The sequence below is a fragment of the Melospiza georgiana genome, chromosome 6 (assembly GCF_028018845.1).
Source record: "Melospiza georgiana isolate bMelGeo1 chromosome 6, bMelGeo1.pri, whole genome shotgun sequence".
In the NCBI taxonomy this organism is placed as follows: Eukaryota; Metazoa; Chordata; class Aves; order Passeriformes; family Passerellidae; genus Melospiza; species Melospiza georgiana.
The window spans coordinates 58,393,990-58,414,299 of NC_080435.1; the positions used below are offsets into that span (position 1 = coordinate 58,393,990).

Consider the following 20,310-nt stretch of genomic DNA (forward strand, 5'->3'; position numbering starts at 1 on the left):
TACTTTACTAGAGGTAGACAATGGTGTCTGAGACACTGTAAATTTAGCTATTTCCATTACCAAAACAACCAGCTCAGCATAAGAAGTCATAAGGAGCAGTGGCTGCCCTCCAGATCAGGGGAATGAGGGGCAAGCTGATTTTGAGCTTTCAAGTCGTGAATTATTCTCAGACTTTTTTTTCCAAAAAACCCTTAAAATTTCAAATACCATTCAGAGCCTCCACACTTCCAGCAAAAGAGACAAAAGCAGAATTAAATATGATATTATGAACAAGACTTCTCTGTGTATCACAGGGAAACCCCTGATTCTTCATGAATACCTCTTTTACCCAAGGGAAAAGTCAGTATCTGCAAGCAGGCTTGCCATGGATTAAGACTTTTTTTGGAAACTCTAAATGTGACCATACATGGGAACAACCAGACAAGAAAAAACCCAAGAGCCACCTTTGCTGTTCCTGTTCTGTAAGTCTACACATCCTCAAGAACAACAGAGGAAAGAGAAGTAAATTATTTCCAACATTTCCCATTCCCCTTGGAAAGCAGTAGCTGTACAAACATCTGAGTTCTGCATTTCTCATCTCTGAGACCTTGTTAGCAACATGCTCAGCCACCAGCACAGGTCAAACACACACTGCATTTATGCTCATGCCCACCATGCTTTAAATGGCCAAGCATGGCACAAACTGGGAAACTGTGCCAAGCATGACCCTCCTGCACGTGGATACAAACGGGATGTAAGTCAGTAAAAGCACTCCAGTTTCTTCTCTTTCCATCCCTGGCTCTGTCATAAGAAATTAAAGCCAATTCCTGACATCCTTTTCATCCCTGCAAGAAATTCCTCCAGGCCTTCCCAGCACATCTTGGCACTCTCCTGTTCTCTGGTTACAAACACAAAGATTTTCTGGGCCGCTGCAGCATAGCTCACATGCACACTCATAACTGGTATCACAATAAACAACAGGGACATCAAAACCATCACACTATAAAATGTAGTTACCAAAAAAAAAGTCTGCCCAGATACTTTTTTGGGGCAGCTGTCACACTAAAATCTTGCAAGCTTCCTGTGCAAAGTGAACCCAGGACACAGAAACGGTCGTGAAGTAGATGTGAACAATTACAGAACAAAAAGCATCCAGATGTTCTAAACATGTTCCATTTTAAACATGCTCTGCTTTCTCCTCAGCTTGCCCTTGGAGAGGCAGCCAGGTGAAAAGCACCAGTGACAAAAACCACCTGTCTGAAAGCCAGCTTCAGGGAAATAAACCAGAGGGAACACAACCAGCAAGCTCCCCAGGTCTGGGATCAGAGCAGAGGGCACACAGAGCTCCAGCTGCCACCAACAGCCCCTTCCAGATTTCCCCCATCACTCAGAAAACCTCAGGCACACCCCAGCATGGGGCCCCTGAAGAATCCAAATGTCTGCACTGCTCTGGAACTGATGGCAGGGACACAGAGCAGTCCAGCTCCGAATGGAAACAACCCTTACCTTCTGTGAAGTTTCCTGTGAGAGTTATGACAACAAACACTTTGCCTTCTGGCTCCAAATCCACCTGAAAGAAAGCAAAGGAAATGTTAGAAGATTGGTTTCCTTGAGGCAGAAATTTGATAATATTTGAAGGTGTATATATTCTCATGCACACCTTAATTGAAAAAAAAAAATCAAATCAAGCATCTCGTGCCCAAATTGTTCAGCATTCAGGGCTCCATAAAAATAAGGAAATTGAGTCCTACGTTTTTCCTGGAAGTGCTGAACAAACTCAGCCTTGCTAGAGAAAAAATAATTTTAAAAAATAATAAAATACAGTTAATAGTGTTCCAATTCGTGAGATACATGAAGCAGGACTAACACTGAATTCTCTGAAAATATCAGTGTGCAGCTGTGTCGAGAATTACATGGATATTTCCTCTCTATTATATTTTATCTCAGCGAAATTGTTTCAGTCTCTCAAAATACCATCATTGCTGAGGCAAATGCTGATTTCTTACATAAATCACCTTTTGGCCTTAAACCATAGGAAATAGAAAATTGTTAAGTGCTGTTACCTAAGGACTTCTTGTCGTTTAATCTGAATTAGATAGAGATAGAGATACAGAACATAATTTTAGGGATCAGAGATTCAATCCCAGCATCAGTCAGCCTGTCCTTGAAATACAGCATTTCTTTTTTGGTGAGTAGATTTTTCATTTTGAGATACATTTTTAATAAAGGTCTTGCTTTTGACGTTGTGTTTTTTTTTTTTTTTTTTTTTATTTACCAGCTAAGGATTCCTGATGTTTGAGTCAGGCTGTCACACAGAAATCTCAGTTAAAAAACAAAAACAAAGAAAGAAGTAACAAGGCACACCCTGAATTTACCACAAATTTCAAGGTTAAAATTAGCAAACAGGAGCTTTACACCTCGTGGGTATGGATCACCTGTGCAGAACAGGAATTTTGAAAACAGAGATTTCTGGGCGAATTAATGGATTGCTGATCCAAACCCTCCCTGCTCCTCCTGTACGACCACAGCATGATGAGCTCAGGCTGCCTCCTGTACCCTGTGAGCCCTTTGATTCCTCTGCAGTGTAAACACCCAGCACATCACTGAAACAAACCCCCAACATCAACCTGAGCAATGTGTAAACACCCAGCACATCACTGAAACAAACCCCTAAAAATCAACCTGAGCAATGTGTAAACACCCAGCACATCACTGAAACAAACCCCCAACATCAACCTGAGCAATGTGTAAACACCCAGCACATCACTGAAACAAACCCCCAACATCAACCTGAGCAAAGTATAAACACCCAGCACATCACTGAAACAAGCCCCCAAAATCAATCTGAGCAAAGTGTAAACACCCAGCACATCACTGAAACAAACCCCCAAAATAAATCTCAGCAAAGTGCAAACACCCAGCACATCACTGAAACAAACCCCCAAAAATCAACCTGAGCAAAGTGTAAACACCCAGCACATCACCGAAACAAACCCCCAACATCAACCTGAGCAAAGTGTAAACACCCAGCACATCACTGAAACAAACCCCCAAAAATCAACCTGAGCAAAGTGTAAACACCCAGCACATCACTGAAACCAACCCCCAACATCAACCTGAGCAAAGTGTAAACACCCAGCACATCACTGAAACAAACCCCCAACATCAACCTGAGCAAAGTGTAAACACCCAGCACATCACCGAAACAAACCCCCAACATCAACCTGAGCAAAGTGTAAACACCCAGCATATCACCGAAACAAACCCCCAAAAATCAACCTGAGCAAAGTGTAAACACCCAGCACATCACTGAAACAAACCCCCAAAATAAATCTGAGCAAAGTGCAAACACCCAGCACATCACTGAAACAAACCCCCAACATCAACCTGAGCAAAGTGTAAACACCCAGCACATCACTGAAACAAACCCCCAAAAATCAACCTGAGCAAAGTGCAAACACCCAGCACATCACTGAAATAAAACCCCAACATCAACCTGAGCAAAGTATAAACACCCAGCACATCACTGAAACAAACCCCTAAAAATCAACCTGAGGTCCCCAGGCCAGGGCTATGGACCACCCCTGACCCAGGCATTTGCTCCTGGTTTCTAAAAAATGCTGATGCCACGAACCCAACAGGCAATAACGTTAAAATACTGAAAAAACAGAAAGGTGAACCCTAAAGAGAAGGCGGGAGGAGATGTCTGAGCTGGGCTGACTCTGCAGAGTTAAGGCACAATGCTGACACAACCCAGATAAAACAGCTTTCTGGGGTAAGTGAAGGAGAAGCACAGCCAGCCATACATTTCCCTAGCCCACAATTTGTTGCAGAAGTAGAGAAATCATTATTTAAACTGCTGGGGATTTGTTATGATGAGCAGAAGAAATATTTTTAGGAAAAAGAATGAGCAAACATCTCATTCACGTGATTCCAGCTATGGTTGTAAGGTGCCACACACACTTTTATCAGTTAACACAAAACAGGGAGGCTACAACTGCTTGGGAAAATCCTACCAAAATGCTGATTTTATGGACACTACATTCTCCACTAAAAAATAATAAATTAAACTCAATCTCACATGGAAATTTTAAAGCAAATATTTAGTCTTGACTCAATATTAATTTTTGTCCTTGTTTGCACTGCACATTACACTGGTTTTAGGAAGCTGTGTTTGAACAGCCCTCCGTCTCCATTAATATTGAAGACAATTCCCAAATAGATTTCAACTCCAGCATTATCATGCATCATTTTTGCCTAAATTTCAGTTCCCTGGAGAGATGTGCAGCTTTGTAAAGAGATGGTCCTTTCCAAAATATATAATGATATATAATAACATATAATCATGCAAATTGATTTATGGGACACCAAGAATTCAGGTTTTATGGATAAATCCTTACTTATGTAGGTTTCCAAAATAATTTTTCAGTGCTTTTCATTCTCCTGCCAGTCTCCATACAGGGTATGTCACATTCCTGCTTCCACACTGACAAAGAGGATCCTTCCTCCCTTCTTCTGACACACAGTATCTCTGCTGGCATGTGGAATAAATCCTGCATTCCTTGTTCAGTCTTAAAAGCAAAGGATTGTCAGGACTCAAGCACCTGGGATGAGGCCAGGGACACCAACAAAAGCATCACCCACCTTTGACACAGGGCGCAGACAAAATCTGGCCCAAAGTCCTGACACACCTTGTTCTCCATCTCTGCAGAGAGGATTCCTCTGGCCCTAGCACAGTCCTCTGCCTACAGCAGTCTCACACAACAGAAACAAACTCATTCAGAAAGCAATAGCAGGAGATTTATGAGGGTTATAAACAATCTCTCTCCCCTCCAGACTCCAAGATTAAAGACCAGTCAAATCCCTACACCTAGCCAGCAGCTGTGCTCATGTTGTACCACAGTCCAAGAGCACTCAGCCAAGAGGACTTGAGCTACACTCAATGTCTTCCTACAGAACATCTAAGGGGGATCTAATTAAAAATTACAGCTGAAAGGCTCCAAATGAGGCTGAAGCCCCAGCTTGCCAGGAGCTGCTGAAACCTTGGCACACCAATGCTGATGGATGCAGGACCAATGGGGAATTCTTGTCCTAGACAAGGGTTTAAACCAGACAGTCTTAAGGGTTTCTCTAGTCTTAAATTGATAGCAACAGAACAACATAAGATAACATACCATGAAATTAAATGAAATGAAATAATAACAGAGCACAGGGAAAAGTGGCTTTTGGACTTGCTTGATCTCCTTTAAGGATGAATTTGACCAGCTAAGTAGCAGCCATCTCAGTACCTGAGGTAACTCTCAGACGTGGAACGCGCCCGAAACAGAAAATAACGCCTGACCTAAAAACCTGAAAGGAAAATGCCTGACCACAGAGCTGAGCTGGCCTGAGAAACATCAGCAGCTCCCCTCCACATGCCTGACAGGACGTGCTTCCCACCATCATGGGGGCACCCAGAGCCATGGCCACGCTCCAGACTGGCCCCGCGCTGGCAGCAGCTGACGCCTGTGAGCTGCTCACACTCGCTGGAGCCGCAGTGTCCGTGCAGCCCCGCGAGCTGAGCTGGGTGTGAACAGCTCAGGCCCTGGGGGTGACCTCAGGCAGCTCTCAGCACAGCCCCTGGTGCTCCTGCCCCTGCTTCACACCCTCAGCAGCACCTTCACACCCTCAGCACCGCTCCCAGCCTCGCAGTGCGGCCACAGATGTAGCACACGCTGTGGGAAACTCTCCTGACACAGCAACTGCAGCCCAGAGCTGGGCACGCAGAGCCAGCTAAAACCAGAGACCCACAGAGCAGAAGTCTGGCACTCCACTGTGTCCTCAAAAAGAGGAACTCCTGATATCAGCCCTTGTGGGAACCCAAAACATCCCTCTGGCTGTCCAAGATGGCCCAGACCCCTGCCAGGGGGCTCAGAGACCCTGGCACAGAGCCCAAGATGCCCCTGTGGTTTTGATTATGACCCGTGGAGCAAGTTACCAACCTTATATGAAGGTCAGCAAGCCACAACAGTTTAGGTATAATAATAGTATACCACAGGGTGGAAAAGTAGATTTTAGGGTTTTTGGTATGGGGGTTCAGGGGGCAAGATGGAGGGATCTGGGCATGTCTAGCCTTTCTCCTTCTTGGCCTCCATCTTCTGCTGTGATATTGGCACTTACAGATTGGTTCAGAAGCTCACTGTCTAACATAGGTGATAGGCATTGGGAAGTAATTGTGAATATTGTATATGTAGATTTTAGTATAAAGACATAACACTGCCCTGGGGCAGGCAGAGTGCCTGGACTGTCCTGCTGAGAGGACCTCGGCAGGACAGGAGAAAATTTTTTATAGATAAGATGCAATAAACAACCTTGAGAGTGAGAAATGAAGAGCCCTACTCCTCCTTCAAGCGCTGGGCTGGGAAAAGAGACTTTCTAACCTTTCTTGGGGTCACTGTGACCAGCGAGAGATCCCGACGAGCCCTCCTTCAACCGGTCCAGTCACCAAAGCACTTCCAGCCCCAGCACCTGCTTCCACAGACAGAGAGGGCTTCTCACTGTGTTCTGCTACTCAACAAGACCTGAGCACTTCCAAAGGGAGCAGCTGCCAAAGGACTGGCCCTCCAGCCATGGAAGGGATAACCCGAGCTGGGCTGGCAGCCCAAGGCCTGGCTCCGTGCTGGCACAGCTCCAGGGATGCCAGCACCTCCCAGCACCAGCAAACACCCTCGGGATCCAGCCTCCCAACAGCAGCGGGGGTGGAACACGAGCACCACACAGACGCCAAGTTTTGCTCCTCACTTCTGCTCTGTTTTTCATTTCCCAGCATTGACATTTAAAGGCAAAACCCCGATATTTCTACAGAGAAACAGGGTGTCACAGTATTAATCTTGACAGAGTTGATAAAGTCCAAAGTAGACCATGAAATCAGTTTGGGCCAACAAAGCAGCTGATATTCATTCTTAAAGAAAGCAGGAGAGGCTCAGAGAAGCTCAACAGCCTGAAGGCAGCACAGGTGATGCTCAGGGGGAACTCCTACACCACAGCATAAGAGAAGTGATACAGGAATGTAACCATCCATATGTATTTAACACAATCATCAAAGGATAATATGTACAAAGTTTCCTAATGCCAAAGATCTGCCATGGGATAACTTATTTTAGGGAATCACAAGCTTATGCCTGGAAGGTTTAGTATCAAAGCCAAAGGAAAGTCCTGTTGTATTGGGAGCAAAGGAGAATTATGAAATTCTATGCATGCCTGATGCTGTCACTGCTGTGAGGTGCAGCGATCTCAGAATAAATCAAACTAAACTGGGGGTGTGCAGAATCATATCACTGACAGGCAGATCTGTAAACAATCATCACAGTACCCCCTCTCCAGCACTTTCATCCTCAGCCTGGTCCCCCAGGGAAGCACCAGGGGGAAAAACACAGACTTTCTGGCTAGTTTAGAGGTAACTTGGACAAGTTTTAGCTCACTGGGAGAGGAAAGTGTGCTTATCAGTGTAGTAAATCCTTTAGTCACCCTCAAGGAAATGAAGGCAGCACGTTTGTCCACAGCACAAGGGGTAGAAAAGATCAACTGCTGGAGCTCAGCTGTACCTGTGAGAACAGCACAGGATTTTGGCCCAGAGCTAAACACACACTTTAACTTCTGCTGAACTTCACAGCCCAACCAGGGAAAATGAGCACTGGAGGATTTTGGCAGGTGAGCTGGGAAGGGGCAGGCAAGGATGAGGAGTTCAGCCATGGCTCCATTACACCTCCCCTGTGAGGCACAGGCCCCAGCCAGGACACTGTGCTCCTAACCCAAAGCACTCACAGGGTGCCCCATGCCTGAACTTGCTGGGATCCTGCTGCTCCACGTGACTTCAAAGGGAGCTGCCAGGGACTGGCTTCCCACAAGGAGGGGCCCCAGTGAACCATCTCACAGAAAAGGGCTGTGCTGACATCCTTCCCAACCACAGGCCAGGTGTTACTGACTCCCCTTCTCTGCATTACAACAAATAACTCAGCACAGGAGCAGAGCACACGCAGGGAGAGCAAAACAGGGCTCCTTAATCACATGCCTTCACACATGTAATAAAAACTGGCCGTGCGTGATTCATCAATGGAAGAGGTTTGGAAAACAAATGCAGAAGGAGGGTAATCTCTCAGGCAACATATCAACACCCAGCTGAAGCATCCACTGAACCTGCAGAGCAGGTAGAGTGACTTGGCCTCGAGAGAGCCCAGCCTGCCCCAGGAAAGGATGGGAAGAGGCACATCCAAAGGGTGCCTGCCTGCAAGTCGCTCACTCTCCAAAATCAAGATGAGGTAGATAAGGTGGGCCTCCAGGATGAAAAGATATCTTCAAAACTGAATCTGGCAAGAGCACTACATCTCACAAACACAAGTTTTTTTTTTCCCCCTCCGATACCCTAACAGATAATCCAGTTTGGAAGTGTGATCTGAAGCACATCAGAATCAGTGGGAATCTTTTTATTGTGTTTGGATCAGACACAAAAGATTATTCTGTTTACCCTGGAGCCTAGAACATCCCTTCTGCCATTGCTGCCCTGTCCTTCCTTCCCCACAGGCACAATCCATAACCATCCTAGAAGTACAGCCTTTTTCTGAGGCATGTCAGTGCTGACATGGCCTCAAAAACAGAACAGGCCAGACACTTGCAGTGAGCAAAGCAAATATAAAAGCTACCTAGGGACTTCATTAGCTTAATTAAACAAGTAGCTATATCTTTTGACTTCCTACATAATTTTTAATTTTAATTAACAGAACTGCATATGTAATCAGTCGTTTGTAGAGGCAATTCCCAAGGCTCAGTCGAAAGAGCTGAAAATTTGGGTTAGGCTAAAGCTGGTTTTTCACATGCCTCTAGTTATTTCTTGTCATCTTTCTTGTTTAAGCTCTTACCAGATCATGCTTATGGAATGTCAGATCTTTTTGTATTTTAATAAGGCAGCACCTCCTTGGACAGGTCAAATGGCAATTTTCTCAGCCAAATACACAGTGTCTGGATTAATCAGTCCCTCTTATACTTTTTGAGGCTGACAGACACCTGTCTATCAAGTCAGACACCTTTGAGAATCCTCAGGGCTGTCTAGTACAAAGGGGATTTTGCATTTCCAGACCAACACATTAAAGTGCTTTTCCTACAAACGCACAGCATGCACTTTTAAAGATTTAAATTAGGGTGCCCAAAAAAAAAAAAAGCAAACACACATAACAGACTATCAAGTATTTTCTTATTGCTGTAGAGGCTGGCAAGTGCTCAGGGCAGCAATTCCCACCACAGGTGCTGGGGCAGACCTGGACAGCCCTGGGAAGAGCTGCCAATCCCACCTGCAGTCAGCAGGTCCAGGTTCCCTGAGTGTTAAAGCCCTCACAGCTCACCTGAACACAGTTTAATGCTCTACAGCTAAACTCACACATGGGTGGAAAGTCAGTCTCTCTCAAAACTCCCACAACCAGTTATTCCAGCTATTACTGTAATATTGTCATTCTAATTTTTTGTTTCAGGACAGCTGCTTAAAATATTACTTTTGTTTTTGTTCAAGCTGCCTAATTATAAGCTGTGCACCAGCCATGAACAAGTATGCATAACTAATGACTCTTAGCCAATCCTGGACTCTTTAATCAATTTTAGTCTGGTTTCATCCAAGAGATCACCCACCTCTACAGGAGATTTGCTGAGGTGGGAACAAGATTTATTTATCCCGTGAAAATTCCTGCCGAGAAAACCTGCTTGAAGAGGTGCAAATATAATACAGATAAAAAAGGAGGTTTCAAATCTTAAATAAAACAAACAACAACTTTTGAAAGCAGGAGCTAGACCCTGCTCCTATGGTGTTACAGCAATTTATATTGCTTTTGAGAAATACCTCTAAAGCAATGAATGATTTACAAGTAATGGTTGCAGGAAGATGCTCTTTAGCATATTTGAAAAAAAAAATTAATGCGTTATAAAGTTATAAAGAGAGAAACACAGACACAACTGGTTCAGGGACTATTATGTTTTTGTTCTCCTTATATTTTCAAAGATAAACAACAACAACAACAACTCTCCAGAGGGACTTTTTTACCTTTTTTCCCAAGTTATGCGCCAGGGGGAGAGGATCCAATTGCCTGTTTATAAATCCCACGATACTGAAGTTTTTTTGAAGACAAGGCACTGATCCCAAAAGTAACAGTAAGAACACACTCCTTTAGAAATTTAAGTGAAATTCAAAACAAAATGTGGGGGATGTGGGAGAATCTAATAATGTCATGCACACACTGGAGTCTGCAACAGGGGAGAGCTTTCATCCACACCCTCCTACAAGTGTGGGGCTAGAAATGGCTGGGCTGGTCAATGGGCTGAGCAGAAAATGTGAAGGATGCCCAGACCCTGCCAGTGAGGGTCCCTTTCCTGAGGGCACAGAACACGCCGAGCGTGGGATGACTCTCAGCTACCACGAACAGCAAAGCTGCTGCAACCCCCAGTGCCAGCACACGGTGCCAGGGGAGATGCCAGGCACAGAGAAAAGGCTGCTCTGAGCCTCCCTGAGCAGAGAGAAGGGGCAGGAACCCCCCAGCTGCCTCCCAAAGCCCGTGTGAAACCAGAATTGTGTGGGCAGGACGGATGCTGCCTTTCCCTACCACAAGCACAGCTTTAGCTCTGCTGAGCACAATTAAACCTTAATTATTCACCATGCATCTTTGTAACAGCGTGCCAAATACCATCATGTCCAGTCCATCACTGCATTTTCCTTCCAACTCCTCTTGTCTTCCTCCTACAGCTAGTTTTTTTTAAGGGATGGGAAGGAAAATCACAGATTAGTTTAATTTCCCAAAGGCAAATGCTGACATCAATGCAGGACCACTAAATTAAAGGATGGCAAATGCAGGGCTTCATTTTCAGCTGTCTGAACACTTGATTACAGCAAATCCACCCCTGCTCACATTCAGTAGCTGCTATCAGGCTATCAGCTTTGCATATGCAAGGTATGGAAATCTGCCTGCAGACACCTGTGTGTGCAACTGCAGGTAAAAGAGACAGTGGGACAGGCTCTTGTGGGGACTTCAAAGCATTGATCAATAACCAAACAACAAAAAATCTTCTATTTCCATTCAATTAACAGTGACAATATATCAATAAACCTCAACAACCAGTTATTACCAGCAAAACAAAAGTCTTTCCATAGCTGTAGAGCTGGAGTTGCAAAGGGATGATCCTGACAGTTCATGTTTTAGGTCTATCACTGAGCACACAACACAGGAACTGCCCTTCTCTATCTCCAGGATCTGGAGATTACCAACAAGAGTATTTTCTGTCTCCTACATGAACCCAACATAACTTGGCAGAAAACACAGGAAATTGTGCCACTTTTTCTGTTTACAGTTGTAAAGAAATATATTCATTGACTGGTGCCAAGTAGGCAAGTTGGTGGCACTTCCCACATGGAAACATTCCAAGGGCCATCACAATGAGATGCTGGGCAGAGCTTCCTCAAAGTGAAGCAGAGACACAGATGTGCTTAGAACTGAGGCAATGCCCCCCAGGAAGGAAAGAGCAGTGCAAAAGCAAGCCCAGTGCACACCAGAGACCTGGGTTTGGCCCAGAGAGGAACAGAACAGCCACCAGGCAGAAATACAGAAGAAGAAACAAAAATATTGGGCAGAGGAGCAACAACAGTTCTCTCAGTCTTGAGAAGTCATCCAAGGCACAGCACTCACCTTCAGCTTTAATTAACCTCCCTAACAAATCTAGGCAGACTTTATGAATCATTTATGACTTTACATCAAGCAGCACAGTTTGCACATGGTCTGAGGTTCTGTGTCTCGCTGGTTGCCCAAGGACCATCACAGCACAGCTACAGCAGGACAGAATTTAGGGGTAACTCAGGGGCAATCCAGCAGCAGGCAGAGTCCCCAATACCCTGTTCATGGGTCCAACCCAAGGAGAAGGGACCTCTAAACCAGCTGCATCACTATGCAAAGACCCCTCTGCAGCTGCGTCCCCAGAACCTTGCTCACTCACCTGCTTGTGTTGTTCTCCACTATTCAGTGCTGGGAAATATTTTCTCGTTATTCATAGGCTTTATTGCATAATTCTAAACTTCTGAGAAATTATTCTCATTTGAGTCTCCATTAGGTGTGTCACTATTTTTAAAATATCTTCCTACTACATGTAATTCATTTGGTGTACTGCTGCTTTTCCATTTTTGTCCAATAGCTCTTTCTTCTTTCTAAAAGCAGGCCACAGCAGATGAGATCATAAACCATTAAAATCCATTAGTCCTCAAGATAATCCATCAAATTTCTCAGCACCTCAGGTAAAAAGGGGAAAGGTCACAACTTTCTCCTACTCCAACCATTTCAGTCAGATACTGAGAGGCCAAATACCATCCTTTTAACAACAGCTAAAAGTTAAGTCCTGGTGCTGCAGCAAAAGGCAGTCTGATGGAAAAGTTCAGTTATTTATGATGCTTGATCACTAATAATGAGCACTGTAAGCTAAAAAAGGAGGATTCTGGAGTGAGATGTGCTCAGCATCTCGATGCCAGGAAGAAGGGGTTCCACAACACAACACAGAGGAACAGACACAAACCAACAGCCCTGCACAGGGCCTGATTTACAGACACCTTCCTTCTCCCCTTCCTTCAACACCAAGTGTTGAAAATACTTTACTGATCTTTACTGCACTGGGGACAGCTGGAACCCTAAAAAGTGGATGTAGAAGTTTCAGGAAGGCCCACAGTGCTGGCTGTCACCAGGCTGCCATGCTGGTGTCACATTCCCACAGTGCTGGAAGCCAACATGACAGAGGGAAGGAGCAGCACAGGAGATCGTGCACTCCAAACACAGCCCCCACATCTCCACCCTTCCAGCCAAAGACAGCAAAGCCCCTCTGGGTGCTGAGCACATCTCACACCACCAGTTTCACAGAAAAGGAAAGCCATGTATGGGGATGGCAGGAGCAGAGGTAGAAACAGGGATTTGGGTCTCCCAAAAACAGACCTAGCTCGCTGCACAGCAGCCACACTGCTTGGAAAGTGCAAGGGAAACCCAGCAAAACCCACATAAACAACGTGAACCTGGACTCCACAGAAGTCCAGACATCAAGAAGAATCAATTGCTTCAAAGCACCAGAATTCCCAGTTTTTCAATGACTAAAGTCTTGAGCTAAGCGATTGAGGGGCACACACCACCTCTGTCAGGATCACAATGAATTAATTTATGTGCAGGATCAAGTTACCAGCAATATTTCTGGCAAATCCTAAGATTTCAAATGGCATGTCTCAGGGGCATGCCAGTCTTTAGAAGTACAGCTCCCAACACAGCTCATATTCCCACTTACAGTGCTAATCCCATTACTCATCCTTAGTGAGGATACAAAAAGGAGAGATTAAATCCAGCAACTTTAAACCTTGGCATGGGCTGTAACACCATGGGAAAGCCCAAGCACCTCAGCTCTGATAATTCTTCCCAGATCTGGAATTGATCACAGTGACTTCCTCCTTCCTCCTCTCACTTCCTCACCTGGCAGTTTCTTAGCACTGAAATTAAGGACTAACATTTATACCCAGCCAGTATTAATCCACATCCCCTCTCCATATTGCAGCATGATCTGCCCAATGATTTGAGATAGGGGAGAAAAGCAAACTATCAAATATGAGCGGCATGTCACAGGAGAGAACCTGCTTGGGACACAAGGAAAGACGACAAGAAAGGTTTAAAAGTACTTTAGCCCACATACTCCCTCTCCCATTCCCTGCCTGCCACTTGTGGGATTGCCCCATCTCCCTGGTACACACATCCCAGAACATCATGTAAAAGCACCAGCAGTTTCTGGCTGCACAGCCAATTAGATACTTCCAAAGGTACAAAAAAAAAAAAAAAGGAGTGCCAAGGCATGCACTCCCCCAGCATTCCTGAAGGTATGATGCCTGCTCCTGCTGTCCAGATGTTACTGCTCATGTCTCTGCTGCAATCCCATGAGGGCCACTGCTGGGAGCCACAGTCAAGTGGCAGCAAAAAGAATGTAGGTTGCAGCTGACAACACCCAGAAAGGACACACCACTGCCAACACTTGCTTTGCCAAGTTAGATCATATCCTATTTGTACAGTGGGTTTTGTTTATGTGCTTGGTTTTCTGTTTGGGCTTTTTTTCCTTTTTTTTGGTGGGGATGATGGAAGATTACAATCAAAATATTTCTGTGAAACAGCAGTTAGAAAAAGGGTGCAGAGGTGAGGTTTTTCATGAGGAAGGACAGTGGGTTGGACATCAGTACCAAAAATAATAGGGAAAAAAATTGTCCTGAAATCCTGAGGCCGAGCATTACAATAAGAGACAGACTGTCCAAGACCAAGCAATTTTTAGTCCTATCAAGTCTATGATTACAGTTTTCCTCATCTACCTCATGAGAAGATGATCTCACTACCCACTTGTGACCATAAAGTCAGAGCTGTGACTCCAGCACCGAGGCTGAGGCAGGAAGGAGCTGCACAGCCCTGGCCTCCAGCCCTCCCCAGCCGGACGGTGACGAGCTGCTGTGTCACTGGGACACGCTGCTCAGCTGACCCAGCTGCCTCCTCTCAAGGACAGCAGGCCCTCCAGGGTTTGGTGAACAACTGGAACTGACAGGCAGCTCCTTGGGACCTACCAGCAGCACGCTGTCACGTAATTCCCCTTCTTGGTATTTCTTTTTCCCCTTCCAAAGTGTGGTTTTGAGATGAGGAACCAACGTGACCAAGATTTACACCTTGGATTAAATAAACCAGAGGGTTGGGACACCCAGAAAGGGTATGCAGAGGAAAAGGTCAGAACATGGTTGGAGTGGTTTTGCTGACAGGTCAATGGAGAATATAACTTGGGTGCTGACCACATTTCCCATTCAAAACTCAGCATGACCCACAAACCTGCAGATAAACTTCTGCTCTGCAAACAAAGCTTTTGCTGAGGATTGCCACAAGCCCCAGCACATGGCAATCCTGGGTAAGCCAAGAGCAGGACAGGCTCACTTACAAAGCCAGTCGTATTTAGGACAACTGTTGCCATGTCCCCTCCTTGACAAATGTTTTAATGTTTTGCTTCTTCGTGAATGGAAGGCCTGGCATTTTATCTGTGCCAGAGTGTTGCATGTGTTTTATATACAAACACATATGCTTTTAACTCCAGCACACTAATGTGTTTAAAGTATAAATTCCCTCCTGGAGAAAAGTACATCCCCACCTGGGTGGCACAGCTAATGTGGACCTCATGCTCCTCTTCCTGCAGACAAACAGCCCTTGCTGTGTGCAGGGACACGTTCCTGTAATTCCCAAAGCAAGATTTTAATCACTCTGGGAAAAGTCACATCAGTTTTAGTCTCCTACCTTAATTCTCACCAGCTGAGGACAGAAATCCCTTGGACAGCATTGATGTCCTCTGAAAATAAAGTCAATTCACTTGCCTTCTTTAAGATTTACCAAGCTCTGTAATACAAAGCCAAGAAGCCACTCAGTTCCTGTCCTCTCAGCAACCACCTTGGAGGGAAGTAAATTAAGAGATCCAGGCCCTTTCAATGACTGATCCACATTCAGTGAAGGGAACCATTGCAAACGAACTTCCCTAAGAAAGATAAAAAAACACCTAATACAGTTCAACTCCCAATAGACATTACATTGGAAGAGCCTGAGATAAGATTACAGTAGTGAGGGGTTTGATGGAAACATTAAAAAAAAAAATCATAAAACACTTTCATTTCGAAGGGACCTCAAAGATCATCCAGTTCCAGTCTCTGACAATGGGCAGGGACACCTTCCACTAGATCAGGCAGCTCCAAGCCATGTCCAGCCTGGCTTTGAACAACTGATCCTGGAGTTGCTGACGAGATCTTGGCCGCACCACGAATTTCGACTTTTTGTGATTCTAAAAACTCCTCTTGCAGAGGAGCAGAGTTTGAAAGGCTTCTGGGGCATTACCACACATGAGCAACATGAAACAGGGGGGTGGTTTCAGATACTGAGATACAAAGTCTGAACAAGTACTGACCCACTGGAAAATTCACAGCAGAGATGGAAAGATCTGGTACTCTTCAAACACCTACATGTTCTGGCTGTGGCTTTGAAGCAAGCCACAACACTGTCTATTGTAAAGAGCACAGTTCCTGTGGAAACACTTGCTTAATATTGTCAGAGATGTAGGAAGAAGAAATGCTATAGGTGTACAGAATTTTACAACTACGCATTTACTGGCTAAAATATACATATCTATTCAAAAGAGAAAATATTCCTTATTGTTAATGGCAAAAAACATTATCAGGGACTGAAACTGCATATTTTTGTGCAACTGGAGTAATTAAAAAAAAAAAACCAACAAAACCAGCAAACTCAAATTCCATAGAATGGTTTGGAATGGACTTAAAGATCATCTCATTCCTACCCCAATGCCACAGGCAGGGATATTTTACCTAGACCAGGTTGCTCCAAGCCCCATCCAACCTGGCATTGAACACTTCCAGAGATGAGAGATCTGCAAATTTTTCTGCAAATGAAATTTCCCCCAGCCAGAACTATTCACATAAAAAGATAGTTTAGTCAACCTAGAAATGAACCACAAAACTTATACTGAGAAAATGCTGATGAGCTTTTCTGAGGTCACAAAATTTTTTCAGAGCAAACTCTCAGAAGCCAAATGCAGGGACACCAAGGGCTACTTAAAACCTGCAAGCTCAGTTACTCTTTTCTCACCTAATGTTCATGTCCAAAACAGGAACAGGAGCTTCAAAAATGTTGCTAAAATAAGAATTGCATTGCTTAAAAACAATGAGTATTGCATATGCATTGCTGAGGCAAGTATCTTTGCACCAAGCTTATTTATATATAGAAATAACATCAGTGACCTCGTATTAATCACAGACACAGCTTTCTCCAGGACAAAGGGAAATGACAAACTTGCAAGGACACACCAGAAACCTTCTGAGATCACATCCACATAAGCCAAAACATGTGACAACTTGAATGATCTTTTGCTCCTCCTTGAAGAAATCCACTCAGGTCTTGCAATATTATTCTTGACTAAAATCAGAATCATGCAATTCTAAAATGAATCAATCAAGTGATGATTTTAGATATGGCTTCCACTCTCTCTTCTGAGCTCCTTCTCAGAATTTCTGAAGCTTTCAATTCTAAGAATTTTAACCAAGATAGGGCTAACCAGAAAGAACATAACCAGCCAAAAGGGTTTCTCCTTGCTAGACACAGTGCCAAGCAAGAATTAAAATGAATGTGCATCGTGTCCTGTCTGTGCCACAGCACACAGGCAGCTCTACACCACAGCACCAACATCCTGCTCTCCTGCAGATGGGCAGCCACAGGCAGTAACTCTCACCCAAGACAGAGAGGAGAGCAGTCACAACTCCCAACACCCATCCACAGGAGCACAGGTAACCTCAGAACAGGGCTTGGTACCATAGTCATCAGAAAATGCTGGGGAAGCACAAGGTTGATGATAGTTCATGCTGAAGGAGGGTAAATATTAGAGATTAGGAAGAAATTCTTCCCCCTATGAGGGTGTGAGGCACAATTTGGTCAGAGAAGCTGTTGCTGGCCCATCCTTGGAAGTGCTCCAGACTAGGGTGGATGTGGCTTGGAGCAATCTGGCCTGGTGGAGGGATCCCTACCATGGTCCTTTACAGCCCAAACTGTTCTGTGATTCTATGAACTGATAAATCATTAACCGAGTCCTTTGATAGATAAAAAATACAGGGAAAAGCCGTGCTGGCATCAAGCTTTGACCAAAAGCAGCTGAAGGGCCCCAGCTGCCCCAAAATTCTGCTCCCGCCTCTTCTTCCGGCCGCCACCGCTCCCGTGCAGAGGCAGCACAATGGACGGGCGCCTTCGCACGACTCCAAAACCACAGAGAACAGCCCCCCACACTGACTGATGCCTCACTGAGGGTTTCTTTAGCAAGCTCAGCTGTGAAATGGGGTAGGAGAGAAGCAGAGACTCAAGCAGGAAGCTCTCTGCCTCTCATTCTGCACAGCGACTGCCCATGGGGCAGAGGAGGGCAAAAACCTGCTGAGTTTGTGCCCTCCTGGATCTGCCCTGCACAAACTGCCAGAGCCCAAAAGAGCTGAAAAAGTGCTCAATCACATTTAAACACAAAACTCATTCCTACACTGGCTGACTTCCTAAGTATTATATTAGCCCAGATGGAGAGGATCATACTAGAACATGAACCTGTTTTGTCTACAAGGGGCTGAAAAACACTCTGTGAGGATGTGCAGCATAGCCTGGATTTTTGATGCTTTATTCCTGATCCTCCAGAATCCAAGGGTCTGCTCTTCATTTCAACACTGTCACTCCCAGAGGATGGCAAGCCCTAAGGATGTGGACACAGTGAGTCTTGGCCTGCAGAGACAGCTCCTTAACAGTAAATAGGGGGGGATTCCACTGTGCTTTAGGTAGAGCTGGAGAAATCAGGCTCAACCTGTGCAAATGTGCCAAAGAAACTTTTATCTATTCCTTTACCATATATTTTGCCTACATCATACCCTTTTTGTCCCTCAAAGGGAAAGAATAAAGCTCCACAGTCTGGGCTCATGAGAACAGCTCTAGAGCTTGCTCTTCTCTTGGACATGAGCATGAATTTGAAGATTTAGGTTTTGATGAATCATTCAGCAAGAGGAAAGCAAACATGCTACTTTTTAGAACGAAGGAAACTGGGGAAAATATCATTTCTATTGGCAAGACAGGCTAGATGTTACTCAAGCTAATTGAAAGCCTGGTCCAAATGAGTTACTATCATTAGGTATTGATAGGATTATTGTAACAAGGGCAGTTTTTGATAGGGAGATGACTTATCTTTTCCACCCAGTTCTGCTCCACTCTAAGCTGAGAACAGCTTAGTTTCTTGTAGAGTAGCTACTAAATAACCATAGTTACATCCCATTGCATTAAAGAAAACTAAATAAACCAGCATTTCTTCTCGGCTGCCACATCAGGAGTCCCTTGCAGAAACAAGGGACAAACTTCTATAAAAGAAAACTGGTTGCAGGGTCATTTTCAACCATCTCCAGTAAATCCTCCTCCCTTACAAACCAGTCTGGTGAGCAGTTCCTGGGAAGTACCCAAAGCTGGACTTATTACTGCTACTGAGTAAACAGGTAATGAAGGGATAAGCATGGGGCTCCGTGTAGAAAACTGATTAACAGCAGCAATACTCCCACCAAGCCCTATTAGGAGATGGAGGCTCACCCTACACAAAGCTCTGTAGCTTCTGTATTAGCAGTGTGTTCCAATGAGCAGCTTTGACAACAAATCCCACCATGGATTTGGACTGCACAGGAATGTTTCCTCACATGGTTATATCTTCTTACAGGCTCAGGAGCAAACTGCCTCAGAGAATAAATTTTCACTGAATACATTAATGTGAGATGCCTCAGTCAGTGAATGACCTAGATAATAAACTCATTGACAGAAGCCAATTCCTTCCCCTTTCTCAGAGCACCATGGGCACTCTCTGTGCCCAATAAATAATGTACAGCCCAGCCAACATTATCAACTCTTGTTGCATGCAAGAAGGGGGAAGGAAACGTGTCCAGTTCTTCTCCCAATTAGCCAATGTAAAGCTGGCAGTGTAATTCCATCGAAGCCATGGGGAATTCACTGATGTGAACCTCACAAACAACACCAGAAGCAAACACAAACACCAGGCTCCTGTTCTGCTGGAATCTCACAGAAAACACAGGCAAACTTTTTAAAAACAAGCGAGAAAGGAAAGAGGCAACTTTCACATTGATGTTATTAAAAATTGATGCCAGAAAGAAGTGAGGTATGGAAAGCTTCATGTATGTGCCAGTTTACATGGTGAGGGAAGGTTAACATGTAAAGCATGTAGAATTTAAGAGAATTGAAGGATATGAGATAGAATAAATCATGCTGAAAATCAATCCCAAATTTCACTACTTGGAACTCCATTTTTCCTCTGCTCCTCAGCCCTGGGGAAAAGGCCAAGAAGCTATATGTCCCTGTTTACCCAGAAAGCAAACGCAGGACAAAGCAGGAATTCAAACAGGACAAGCTAGTCTCGCATTAGTCATTCCTGATTTAAACAACCTTTGTTATTCTCAAGGAGCAAGGCCCAGAACTGAATACATTTAGCATGGGTGAGCACACTGACCAGTCTAGGTGGAGAGAATCCCTCCAGGAACTAAGTCACACATTGACAAGCCAGCTCCAATGCTATCAGAGACAGCATTGATTTGCAACTATTTTGTCAGATAAAAGCACTTTGGAGCACAGACATCCCATGCTGACTTTTACTGTCACAGTTAAACTGTCATCCTCTTTCCCATCCTGACTGTGGAGCCAGCCAGCTCCAGAG

At 44.7% G+C, this 20,310-nt stretch overlaps 1 protein-coding gene across 1 annotated transcript in view; it reads right to left on the minus strand.

The window, feature by feature from the left end:
- PRKCH (protein kinase C eta) overlaps window positions 1–20,310 on the minus strand; it is a 114,458-nt gene that overhangs the window by 85,062 nt on the left and 9,086 nt on the right. The window contains exon 2 of the mRNA XM_058025971.1: window positions 1,486–1,549. Within this exon, the coding sequence (XP_057881954.1) occupies window positions 1,486–1,549 (64 nt within the window). The remainder of the gene's footprint in view (window positions 1–1,485; window positions 1,550–20,310) is intronic.